We start from the raw sequence: 13,510 nt of genomic DNA on the forward strand, positions 1-13,510 counted from the left end.
CGATTTTGAATGTAGAGGCCTGAAGTGACGCGTTGCCATATACAGGCCCAGTCCTCTCATAAGTGGATATCCACGGAGGATGGTGATTGTTTTGCGAAAGTATGAACATAAGTTCCATCCACCTCAATCCCGGGCGTGCATCTGTGTGTATGGAGTTTTTTTGAGGTGGAATAAGTTCACCTATGAAATCCCCCCACTGTAAATGAAGCCCGCCAAAAACAAAACAAAACACCCAACACATATGTACATGAATGCGCAATAAGGTGTCCTTCCCTTCAGTGGAGGAGCTGCCATGTAGCAAAACAAACCCCAAACATTGTGAGTTTGGGTGGATTCACTTTATTCGTTTTCAGTCGGTTATGAGAAGAATTTTCGCATGAACTCTTCGGCAACAGCTTCAGCCTCATTCTGAATTTGAATTATTGGTCTTAGAGACGGATTATCCGTTCCGATTTCATTCCTGCACCGTTTCTGTCTCACCCTTATGTGTGCCACATGCAGCAGCGGCAGCACGTAACAGCAGGTCCATTTTCGCTGCGGCTGCGCATCGCCTGGCACGTCTCTGGTGCACCGTAAATAATGTTGATAAAGACGCAGCTGAAAACGACTTTCACGCGTCCCCCCCCCCCCCGTCCCCCCCAATTGATTTAACGTGACCTCCGTTTCCAAATGATATTGGAAGCCTATTTAAACAGATGAAGGCTTAAATTGTCTTTTCTTGTACGCGCGTTAATCTCCCATTCATCATCATTACGGTGTGATTGGTCCGTCCACGCCTCCGCCAGCCCCTTGCGTCAGACGACAAGGGCCTGTAAATTAGGATGTAATCCAATTTAAACAGCAGCAGCCACACATCCATTTGGTGTTCTCTCTCTCCCTCTCGCCTTTTCCCCCTGAATGTGCTTGTCGGTGGACAGCTGCACCGCACCGCCCCTATCAAAATGCGTTGTGCCAGTGGTGGGAGCTGTGAGAGCGCCGAGCCAATTCGCGCTATGACAGGATCTCGTGAAGGCTGGCGTAATTGCCGTTTTGTGCGTCGTATTCTCACCGAGGCTCAGTCATATACGCAATCTTCCTGCGATTAAACGGCGTGTTGTTGCCAGATTAGGTCCTCTTGGGGATTCGGCTGTGTACAGTGAAGGTGGATGGAGATCCATATGAGTAAATGTGGCTGCAATGTGCCTCACTTCAATGCGTCATCCTTCCGACGCGGGTTTAGAAGATGCTCTTATCGCTGCTGCTGCTGCTCACCGAGAGTCGGTGGCTCCACCAGTCTGTTTTGAAAAATAATCTGCCATGAAACCAGAATTTTTTGAGAGACTGTGCCTTTTTGAATAGTGTTCATCCTCTGATCCGTGCCATCTTTATTTTATGGTACCGTTTTATGTTTTACTATTTTCGTATTATGCACAAACCCAAACCACTTTGCTGCGTGCCCCCTTGTTCCCCCATATCAGGCCTAAAGACACCGCCTGATAGTTTACATAAATCTGCCTCGTGCTTTCGCCCCGACCCGAGGCGGCTTAAACGGTGTATTATTCCAAACATATGCATTTTAATCAGCTCGGTCACACTTACAAGAACTCCAGTTAATAAGGCCATCAATCAAACGCCTGCACGGGAGGGACGAAGGGGAAGGGAGGTGTGTGTGTGTGTGTGTGTGTGTGTGTGTGTGTGTGTGTGTGTGTGTGTGTGTGTGTGTGTGTGTGTGTGTGTGTGTGTGTGTGTGTGTGTGTGTGTGTGTGTGTGTGTGTGTGTGTGTGTGTGTGTGTGTGTGTGTGTGTGTGTGTGTGTGTGTGTGTGTGTGTGTGTGTGTGTGTGTGTGTGTGAGACATTGTGATTAGGATGAATCTTTTACCCCAGAACGCGTCAAAGGGAGAATGAGGATCTACTGACATTTCACGGTGTCATGTCTTTCCATGTTTTTGTGTTGTGTGGAAATATAGTCGTCCCTGACTGTGTTTCAGTAATTAATCTAGAATGTCTTATATTTTTTACAGTCTTGCTTGTTGGATTAGCCTCAGTTGCCCATAACTGGACTTCAGGGCCCGTGCTTGAACGCCAGGCCCTTTCTCCGCACATTGCCGCAATAACATCTGATCTATCTGCTTCTATACACAACCCAAACCTCCCTGGTTTTAAAGCGTGATTTGTGCGTCTCTCTCTGCGGGCCACAGCCCACCCCATTACGCTCAGAAAAAAAACAACCTCGTAATTTGCTCAGGCCCGGTCAAACGCGGCCAATTAAGGTCCCCGCTGATTGGTGGCGCCCCGCCACCCCCCCCTCCCCCCTTCCCCTCCTAGTATCATCGATCTCTTTGCATTTGTAATATCTTCAGACAACTCATTCCGTCGTGTCTATTAAGTGATCGCAGAGAAAAAAAAAATATGAGTGGCGTTAACGGAGCCCGGGGACCACTTAACTGTCGCGGACAATCTCTCGCGGTCCCATCAGGAGGGATGGGCCCCGCACTCTGGTGTTTTGACACCGGCCACTTGAGAAGAGAATTAGTGTTTGTTATCGGAGGGGGAATGGCGGGGGCATGTCGTGAGAGTAGGAACATCCTGAACGGGCTAAACGAAATGACACGAAATGAGATGATCCGATCGGAACAAAACGTGTTTGATTGTGGTTTTTAATCTCGATTTATCCTCAATTCCCATTTGTGCTTTTTAGAAATAAAAAGCAAACCGCGAAGGTGTTGTAAACAAGACATGACTTCGTTGCTCCATCGATTCTTTGACAGTATTTATTGTAAATTAGACGTTGATGACATACCCAGCCAAAATAAATGGACCAACAAAAAATTTAAATTAAATTAAAAACAGAATAAGATAAAACATAATCAGTCACTTGTGTGTTTTAGCTTCCTCCACGAAATGCCACTGTAGCAGTGCAAAGCTAGAAAAAAGGCTAGATGTTCATAGGCGCAGTTTAATCACATTTCCATCAGATTTATGTAAAAAAAACGGTCTATTGTATCTTCGAGAGAGAGAACAGGAAGAGAAAGTGTTTGATGGCATTTAAAAAAATGTTCACTTTTATTTTTTTCCCCCATTTTGATTGTCCTCCCCCTCTCTCTCTCTCTCTCTCTCTCTCTCTCTCTCGCTCGCTCGCTCGCTCCATCCTCTTCTTGGGTCCATCCCCCTCCCTCCTCTTCAATCCGTACGGGCTGTAGTAATCCGTTCCCCTGGCGCCTTGTTACCTTTTGGCAGCAACGATCCCCTCCTTCCTCCCTTCCTTCCTTCTTGGTATTATCATTAATTTTATACTCAAAATTCACCGGGTCGTACATATACATCACGCACTAATTTCCCCCAGCATCTGCACATTTCGGCCCGGGCCGCCGCGGAGGGCCCCGGTGCGGAGAGCTGGTTATAATGAGGCGGCCGCAGTCTGTTAACAAATCCCCTTGTTAAAAAAAAAAAAAAAAAAAAAGAAAGAAAGAAGAAGAAGCGAGATGGGAAGCATCCTTCCTCCAGTAACTTACGGCACATGTAGGTCGATTTTGACGTGTAAAGACACAAGTGATGATAAAACCCCCCAACGCCATCCATCTCGGGGATTTTAAACGTTTCACCGGATCCCCTCTTCTCAAATTAATCTTCTAAAAATCAAATCTGGTTTTGTGTCCGCACAGCGATATTTCACCCCACTGTCCTGGCTCTGCAGTGGAATTCTTGTCCTGTATATATATATATATATTTTTTTTAGTTATGGAAGATCTGTTGTGCCTCGCGTACAGCTGAAGATCTGGCTAATTATCTTGCCCCAAAGCTTCAGACGGTGTCACTTCTTACAGGCTACCTCTTCATGCTGTTTCGTTCCTGACCAGATCATGTAATAGGTTTAAAACAAAGCTCATGATAAAGGCTTACATATAGAACAAGAGTTGTTGTTTTTTTTTTTTGTTTAATGTCTTTTGGTTTTATCTGGTCAGAGACACTTCTTCCCTCTGGTCTAATGTCACAGATGAAGATTTGCTGAGCACCGAGGGCGTGAAAGTGACAAACGCGTCAGTCCTGCTGGTTGGGGAGCAGGCGAAGTCCGAGCCGGGGGCCCTGGTCGAGAGGCCGTTGGATTGACTGGAGTGACAGGCCAGGCAGGAGCAGGGGGATCCCCCGGGGCCGAGGCCGTGGGTCGGGCCCGGGTACAGGGATGGGTGTCTGAAGGCACACAGGAGCTCCGGCCTCTGGTAGGGGTGAGACAGCATCCGGAAGCTGTCGAGGGTGCGCAGGGGATTGGAGAAAGGGGTGGCGGCCGGGGCCGAGGCCGCCCCGACACCCAGGTGGGAGTAGTACGGCAGCGGCAGGTGGGACGGGAAGGGGTAGGGCAGGTTGCCGGTGGCCGCCGCGTGGCTCATCATGTATGTGTAGAAGGCCGGGTCGGCTGGGTGGGGCCACGTCATGGCCAGACGCTGGCGCTTGTCTTTCATCCTGCGGTTCTGAAACCACACCTGGTACAGAGACACACCGGGTCAAACATTAACCACCACTGCAGCCATTTACAGAGAGGCACGCCGGTTAAAGAAAACACCACCGAGGGCTAGTTCCGCTTTTACGCACTAATTTGCATTTTGGGGTTGTTTTTTTGCAGAGTCGACTGCACAATTTTGTCCCATGGCAAAATTCTTGCACCAGTTGAAAAATAAAATAGAAATAATAATTCAATTTTTCCAGGCCTCTGCTTCCTGCCGAAGGCTGCATGTTTTAGTCTTTTAAGCTTATGATTTGGGTCTGTTCCTGATCTTTGGGTTTGCTTATTCTATTTGGCGCGAGAATGAGCAAACCCAGCTATTTTTTTTTGGTTTAAATTCACGTTTCGAAATCAGTTTGCTGCTCTTTAGTTTTTCTAGCTCTTTATAAATACAAGATGACATAACGCGCGAGCCCATGTGTTTTTGCCTCACAGGCCTGATTCGGACCTGCTCCCCTGAAGCTCCATGTTAATCGTACCTTGATGGTGGTTTCGGGTAGATTCAACGCGGCCGCCAGTTCGCATCTCCGCGGCCTGGACACGTAATTCTCCCGGTAGAATTCCTTCTCCAGCCGCCCGATCTGCTCCCGGGTGAACGCCGTTCGGTACCGGCGAATCTGGTCCGCTGAGTAGGACAGGGAGCCCTGACCAGGGATATTCTTGCCCGGGTCAGCGCCAGTGTCGCTCGGGTGACCGGGAGAATCTCCACCTCTACCTGAATCAGTACGCAGAATAATCATTTGTGAATAATTGATGTACAAAACTGACATTTAAATGGAACAAAAACACACGGAGACGTTTCATTTCGTTCGTTCGTTCGCTTCATATTGATATGCTCTTTTCCTATAAGAGTTGGCATTTGTCTGATTTAGTAATTTCCACTGGATTCATTGTACCTTTAACGATAAAGGGCCTCGCTGACATTTAGCTCAGCTATTACCTGCTGATGTTCTTATTTTCCAGATTGTATTAACGAATAAACCACCATTTTAATTCTGTAAAATGGGGAATAATTAAGTGGCATTATTTTTTCCTTCGTTAGTGCTCCTGACATCCTGTTGGTTTGAGGCAAACGGCAACTACAAATGAGTCAGATGTTAATATCGGTATTAATAAATTCGTGCTTCATTTTTTGTAGTATATAAAATATTTACGTTAATATGAAAAGAATGGGCTCATACAATTTCGTTATAGGGTGTGACACATTTGCTGCAAATGGTCTGAAGAGTTTGCCCCCATTAGATTCCAGAAAGATATCCCAGAAAAGCAGAATATTTTTAGTGATCCAGACGGAGGTTCGGGGACGTTAGTGGCCCTTTTCTTCACGTCTTTGCTTGTGGCTTGAATGGAAATCCGGCCTCCCATCTTCATGCGTTACGCGCACGTACACTGGCAGATTTTTCTTCTTTGACTCTTTGTCAATCTCTTGAGGGGAGAATGTCTGGTTTGGACTGTGGTTGTCACCTCAGCATGTTTTCCCAGCCACACCGGCCACTTGACAGAACAGCTGTGCAGCACCGACTGCAGCTGCATTGTATTTTACTGTTATTGAGGTTAACGTGTATTTTACTTGAGCACAGGTTTCCCATTCCAATGCATGTTTTCATACTTTCAAATAGTCCGGGCTGCGTTTGACCCCTTTTGTTTATTTTTTTGACTGGCACAGCCTCATTTAGCCGCTGGCATGCAGTCATCTTCATTAAGCAACATCCTGCAATCACACAAAACCTGCAGTGGCATGCAGCTCCCAAATAAAGCCTCTACGTACCTTTGGCTGTCGGGTAGTCCATGCTTTCAGGCGTGCAGCTCACATCAATCTCTTCGTAGAAGTCCGACTCTGTGTCCGAGCTGCTGCCGTCCTTGTGCGGGTGGTCGGTCCGGTGCCTCTCTCCGGAGGAGGACGTGCCAACTGGCCTCACGTCGGCGCACATACTCCTCCGCGCGCTCTGCTCCGCCGCCGCCAGCTCTGTCCTGTCCCGCGAGTAGGGCGCCGCGCCGGGGCTCAGGCAGCTCCTGTGGCTCTGCTTCCCCTGCGGATCTCGCGCAGGCTTCCCGCCGGCTTCCGACACGTTAGAGCCGCTCTTGCCAAGCTGACCTCCCTCCGCCAGCATCACCATCTCCTCTCTGCTTTCCATCACAAGCACGACTTAAAAGAAACCCCGACTTCGGAGAGTGCAAGCCGTCAAAAAGCGAGGTGATGATTTTTTTTTTCAGGTTGGAGGGGTGTGTGCGTCTATATGTGTGTGTGTGTGTGTGTGTATGTGTGTGTGGAGGATGTGGTGTTGGGGGGGAGAAGGAGAGGCTTCTGGAAAAGAGGGGGATTCAATCCGGTCTGACCCTGAGAGAGGAGCGCTCCAGAGTGCGGAGAGGCAGCTCTGGGAGGGATCACCATTTACCCTCTCTCTCTCTCTTTCTTTCTTTCTCCGGAGCTGTCATTCTTAATAGGCCAGTCGTCATGACGGGTCCCCCCCTGATGACGACACGCATTGATTGGATATGTGGGTAAACAGAGGGAGCGATGGCAGCAGCGAGGGGGAGCGGTGTCATGAGTGTACAACAAGAAACAGGGCATCTATCAGTCTGCCCCTCTGCCCATTGGCTTAACTGCATTTTTGTTTTGTTTCAAGCATAATCTACAATAATATTGCAATATAGGTGACAAATGTTTAAATGCTACATTTTATATTGAGCTTTGCTGTGATTGCATGTAGATGCCGTGGATTCTGAGTTATTGAAATTTGTTTTAACACAATTAATTAATTATTTACTTGCATTAAGAGACACCCCCCCCCTCCTCTCATTCCTCTCTTATCTGTCTTGCCCCTCTTCTTCTCACCTTAAGTGGGGTCAAGTTGAGTCCTCAGGGGTCAAGTCTAGTGGTCAGAGTTGAGATAAAGAGCCATTTGACATGAAGTCTTTAAAGTCAACGGAGCATGGACCAGACCAGACCAGACAGCCAGGCAGAAATCTCACTTAAACGACGTCATCCTCCCTTAGAAAACCCCAATTAATACCATGTATGAGAAAGAACATTACACATGAACACATTGAAATAATCATAAATTTAGAAGTAAATCAGAAATATCTCCATCACGTTTTAACATTCAAGCAGTAAAAAAAAGAAAAGAAACCCTAATGGTCTGGTGTTGAGACGATGCTTCAGTAAAAGGGCAGTGATGCTGCGCAGTCGGTTTTTGATGCAGTTTGTGACTGATTATCGATGATCAATGATGAAAGAGTTGATATAAAAGGGCTTGTGTTTTATTTTGGTGGTCGGAGCAGGAAAGATCGATTTCTCATCCTCTCATTAACTTCCCGTGTGTTGGCAGGCAACTCGGGCCAATAATCTATGTTTAACACAGTGAATCTAGTTCCATGACATGCTCGGTGTTTAAGAAGGAAGCAGTTCACAGTCTTCTGGCGGCAACGCCTCTTAGAACATGTGATGCCGTTTCACTCATAACGTATTCCGACCTAAATATAACACAATGCGGTGTTAAACTGACAGATGATGACACTTGTTTCTGTCCTTTGCTTTCATACCTCCAATCAGGAGCCGATAAATAGACGGATACTTTATTGACCCCGAGGGGAATTTAGGATGTATAGATAATATGATATAGTGTTTGGGAGCTATATTGGAGGAAAAAAAAACCCCTCACAAGTGACATTACCACCACTCAATGGATGTTCCCTTAATTTGTGATTTTTGTAGATCTATCTGATAATAACCCATCATGCTGCACCACTGTGTCCTCGAATATTTAACTATATAATCAAGGTTGCAAGTTCCCTTTTTCCCACGGGCCCGACCGCACCTCATGCCCCCCCCCCCCCCCCCCCCCGCAACACGACTGATCGGATTTGAGATGTACAGCTATAGGGGGCACTGTGCGTGGCGCGTCGGTCTGCTCGAACTGCGACGGTGCAGTGTGGGAGATGGAGTCACGTGATCTCCACGGAGACCGCGAAAGGAACGGAAGGGAAGGGAAAGGGAGGCAGGCTGCTGAGGATGTAGCCTCCGCTGTCCTTGTGCGCCCTCGCCTGTCCGAAAGAGGGAAAAGGCCCCGAGCGACGGCCGCCCCCTCCCCCCTCCGCCCGGCCCGACAAGCACAGGACTGAGGGAAATTCCTTTGGCTTTTCTCCCCCGACTCTGGCCTGCTTAGGGAAAAAAAAGTCTTTCTCCTGAAGACTTGATGTTCCTCCTTTGGACAGTCTGAAAATCGACTAGCACCGCGACTGATATATATATCGGCGACTTTTCACATACTAAGTCCCGTTCATGGAAACGTACCAGACTGAGGGAACTTCTCAGGCGAACTTTTTGATTTGTTTCATTTGTCTTTAAGGCTCAGAGGAGAAAGTGATTTCTATTGCCAGGTGCGTTCAAAATGACGTGTGCGTCAACTGGCACATTCTAGTCACTCTTGTACATTATCCCTTTATACCAGTATGTTTTGTTTTCCCAGTATGTGCATGTCAAAATGTCCACGATTGGTCTGACACGCGAGGCTGCATGGGCAGATTTGAGTCGACTGAAATTGGTTTATGGACATTGGTTTTATTCTTTTCAAATCTCAAGGAATACGTTTTACCATGCAGTGTTTCCGTGGACCGCCCAGAGGTGGCAGAGATCCCATTGTTTCTCTACTAAACAGCATGTTATGCAATGGGTCGTGGCCGGGGCAGATGGGATCTCGTGATCGCGCAGAGATAACACTTGGAGAGGCCTTTGCGCAACAGATGAATGACCTTGCGGCTTAACAGTAGTGTCACTTATATTGTGTGTGTTTTAGATAGCGAAGGACAGTGGATGGGTTTGGAGAGTTTGCTGATTGTGGAAGCGTTTTTTTTCTTCTTCTTCTTCTCCATATTTAGCATGATGACATTGTAAGACCTGGGTTAATCTTTAGAGCATTTGTCTGAGAGCATGCGGCAGAGGAACAGAAAGCTGGACTGCAGTCACGGCGCTGCTTCAAGTGTCTAGTTTTGCAAGGGGAGATCAAAGAAGGGGGTGGAGGCCCCCCGCGGCAGACATTGCAGAATGCGCCCCTTTAGTTTTACTAGCCAGCCCAACTTGAACTTGACCATGGAGCGTGCGCAGTACTCGAGTAGTCCAACCAATGGCCCTGGCAGAGCAGACCTGCCAGGATAGCACACTTTTTCTTTTTCTTTTTTAAACAAAAAGTGTTTCAGTGTGTGATGATAAAAAACAAAAGTGCATGAATGGGTTTGGTGAATGTTCAGTCTGCCTCCGGCTGAGGTGCACCACGTTTCACAGAGGGAGTCTGAACAGGGCGAATTAGAAACTCCATGCCTCAGCCTTCATTATCATCACCCCTCCCGTCTCCACCACTTCAAACTTGGCCTTGAAAACGGGATGACGCAGCTACCAGAGATTTAACTCGCTGACCTTGGAGCGAAACATGTCCTGATGACTGTACAGGCGCATGTACCCGCTGCAAGACCCGTGTTTTTTTTTATCGCTCCTCTCCGCTCCATCCTGCAACCCTGTGCCATTACAGCAAGGGCTTAGTAAGCCACTGGGATCAGGCCTGTATTACCCCATTAAAGCGGGGGCAAACATCACGGGGTATGTGGCGTACCGCCAGTTCAGCAGTAGCGAGGCAACACACCAGGTGCAAAGCCCTGACTTTTCACAAGAGTGCGCGTGTAATTCTTTTGGCGGCTCTGTGCATCCTTGGCATCTTTTTGAGAAAGGTGATATTTACAAGTCTGTCCGGTCGCAAACGGGGTTTTATTTTTAGAGTGTTGCAGTCGCTATTTCCCCTGGAAGTATATGAGTATATGTCCCCATTACTGTTTTCTTTATGTTGTCGCCTGTCCGTTTTCATGCAGAACATGCAGGATTTCTGTGGGGATTTCCAGAAATAAAATCCTCCCGTATAATGTCATGCGTCATGCGATGAGGGCAGTTCCAGCGCCGATGTTTGCTTGGGTGCCATGCTGCTTTCAGGTGCCGCACAGCTGCTCTGCATGTGATCGAAGGTGTGTTGCACACAAAACACCTAGCACAGTGTTGCTGAATCGTCATTTTTTTTTTTAAGATTTTACAAGTTGTTATAGAATGTGCCAGTAACGCACGGGGGTATTGGATGTTGTACAGACGTGAGCGTGTAAATTCATTATTATGATTTTTGCGTTTGTACCCAATTTCGGAGTTAGTTTGTACACAGGAGCGTGCGTGTGTTTGTCAAACACATTTTGAGTCTTGGTCCGTTGCTTTGCACTCAGTTATATTGTGAATCCATGAAAACATATTCTTCCTATGAATCGAAAAACCTTAATCGTGCGTTTTTATTGAAAATAAAATAAGAATCACACGCCACGAAACCACTGGATAGTTTTAAGATGGTTATGCATTTCTAAAGCTAATTAAATCAAGCAAATCACGTCACAAAGTCTTAACGTGTATGCATTGTTTTTAATTCTATCAAACGAAAAACAATTTCGAAATAAAATGTTTGTTCAGTTGAGTTTTTTTAAAGGTTGAGCAGCTGCTTAATGTACTTTTGCGACAATCTTCGTTTTTTTCCCAAAAGGATCTAACGGGTTCACTGAACTTAATACAATATCTTTATCTTCTTCTATAACACAAACTGGCGCCACGAGTTCAAATCCATGCGCATCAGTATTTTCCCCAACAAGGAAACGATAAAACATAAAACTGAAATATAGCAGATCTATAGTTCACTGGGCGTTTTGACGCACAAAATAATGACGTTTAATGTAAAGATTATTTTCGGCCAATACGGCTGCTCAAATGGAAATTTTCTTTTCCCTCCATTTCGGGCATTGTGTTAAAATATTGCTGCACAACGCCAAAGGCCAGAATAGTATCGTCGTGGCAATGCATTGTAATTTAAAAAGAGAAAATGACGTGGATTATGCGCAGATTGGGCAAATTAGTGCCACTTTCCCCAGACACCAAATTAAGTGCTTATATGTTTAAATATGAATCCATTAGTCTCTCGGCATCCTGGTTATTTGCTGGCTATTACCTGATTGATGACATTTTAAAAGGTAGCTTCTGTTTTGTTTCCCCTCTTACTGCTCCTTTATAGTTTATACCGCCATGCACATGCGAGCCAATATGGCCTGCAGCAAGTGTGTGTGGAGCTACCGGGCAGAACATTCAGTGAAACACATGACGCAGACTTTAATATTCACCGAGATTCCTGCATGCCAATAAATTGTTTCACGTGCAGCTTGCAGGCTGTAGCTTTGGCACACTGTAAACGCAACAGTTTCAAGACTTTCTGTAGGAGAAGCTGAAACAGACCGGAGTGTGCGGCGGCGGAAGTGTCAGTCAAAAGCCCACGCCGGGATGGGAACCTTCCCCGTTAAACGCGGACCTTTAGGTGGCTTGCAGTGTGTGCGTGGCCAAAAATGAAGTGGGTGTATATATATATTTTAATAATTACACCAAAGGTGACCTTGCAGAGGGAAAAATGGAAGAGTCAAAGTGTATGACCGCCCTGTGGTTTACTGAATCCACGATAGAAAGCAATACAGGCTGTTATGTTTTGACAACTTTTTGACAGCAGTCTGCTTTTCAAACGCCTGTCATCATCAAGACAGAAATTTGACTGCATGTTCTCCGACTCAGCGGCCCGTTTTTTCTTCGCTTTTAACGCTCGAAATTTATAGCTGATCATAACTTTATATAGACCGTTTTCCCCGCACTGTACCCGGGATTCAGGCGCCGAGGCCGGGGGAATTAATGTGCTCTTTCTTTCCCTGGCTGCGTAAAGTGAGCGCCAGCACAAACAGAACAGGGGGTTTAGCACTTGATTATGACCCCAGAGAAAAGCCCCCAGGCCGTGTTGCCAAGTCCCAAAGTGGGAGTCCTGGGACCCCCGGTGATCCTTCAGATGGATCAGGGAGGTCCACATCAAAATCAGGATTTTTTTTTAATGATTCCCTGCTTATTTTGAACTTGGGCCAATTTCAATCAGTATGGTAATCTATATCAAATAAATTGATTAGAATCGAATATTGAATCACCAAAGAATACGTGTTTTCAACGTGGTTTTTGGTGGGCGTACGTGGAGGAGTGTGCGTCTTGTTTGTCCGTGCGCCCCTCCTGTTGAATGTATGTCCATTGTGCTGCGGGATGTCTCCTGTCTGCGGTGACCACATGCATGTGCGCGCCGGACGGCCACCTCGGCGAGGATGCACGGTGGTTGAGACTACAAAACTGTCACAACCGAGATACAGATGCATACATGATCCACGATAAGAACAAAAGACAACAAGCGCTGAAATGCTGAATATTAATATCAATATATGCCAAATCTGACTCGACGTATAACGTGACAGCTGCAGCCTTTATTTTGAAGCTCTGTTTGGTCACATTGAAGGAAACGCCACAGGGCTGGGCCTTGTATGACTCATGGTGGTTGCAGAATGTGTTGCTACTGGGTGATTTCACCACTTATCTTTCCTTATGTGATAAGCATCGAGAGAGCCCAACATAGTGAAAATATGGAAACTGAAAACTAATTTTACTGAGAATATTGGATTTGTGTTATTGTTTAGGATGGGTATATAATTATGTGAACTAGTAGCGGCCCTGTAATTGAATGCACAAATGAAGGCTTTCCCCAAAACTTCTTATCTTATACATCCTCGCCTGACTTACAAGTCAATTGTTCCCTTGTATAAAAAATATATGGTATTTTTTAAATAGTCATTTAAAAAGCCTTATATTTGAAAGAACATTTTATCAGACGTTAAAACATGCTTGAAATATTTTTGCTTATTTTGAACCAGAGGCGACAAATTCCGTCAATCAAACGACTTTAATAAACAGAAAATCAGAAGCAGTTATGTCCCACATAATTCAATTTCATTCAAGGTAAATTATGCAACTATTTTTTTTGTTTTAAACCATTTTAGTTCAACGTTTGGTTTGTTCGCGACTTTTATACATTTATATTTTCAGTGCCAGTATAGGACTTCACCAAAAAAAAAAATATATTTCAGATTAATAGAAAACTGAGCAGTTTT

At 46.0% G+C, this 13,510-nt stretch overlaps 1 protein-coding gene across 1 annotated transcript; it reads right to left on the minus strand.

Annotated features, from left to right (window-relative positions):
- Window positions 1–3,424: 3,424 nt before the first annotated feature.
- On the minus strand, window positions 3,425–6,814 carry evx1 (even-skipped homeobox 1). Its single transcript, XM_035620695.2, has 3 exons — window positions 6,246–6,814; window positions 4,957–5,192; window positions 3,425–4,457 (listed from the first exon to the last, which is right to left on the minus strand). The coding sequence occupies exons 1-3, from the start codon at window positions 6,610–6,612 to the stop codon at window positions 3,930–3,932; spliced, it is 1,131 nt and encodes a 376-aa protein (XP_035476588.1). The 5' UTR covers window positions 6,613–6,814; the 3' UTR covers window positions 3,425–3,929.
- Between the last annotated feature and the right edge of the window lie 6,696 nt (window positions 6,815–13,510).

The sequence above is a fragment of the Scophthalmus maximus genome, chromosome 22, assembly GCF_022379125.1.
Source record: "Scophthalmus maximus strain ysfricsl-2021 chromosome 22, ASM2237912v1, whole genome shotgun sequence".
In the NCBI taxonomy this organism is placed as follows: Eukaryota; Metazoa; Chordata; class Actinopteri; order Pleuronectiformes; family Scophthalmidae; genus Scophthalmus; species Scophthalmus maximus.

Bases quoted from the DNA above. Each gene is read 5' to 3' on its own strand.
- evx1 (XM_035620695.2), bottom strand. From the start codon at position 6,612: ATGGAAAGCAGAGAGGAGATGGTGATGCTGGCGGAGGGAGGTCAGCTT. The intron at 5,193-6,245 runs GTACGTAGAGGC...GTACTGATTCAG, and splicing joins GGACTACCCGACAGCCAAAG to GTAGAGGTGGAGATTCTCCC. The intron at 4,458-4,956 runs GTACGATTAACA...TCTCTGTACCAG, and splicing joins TACCCGAAACCACCATCAAG to GTGTGGTTTCAGAACCGCAG.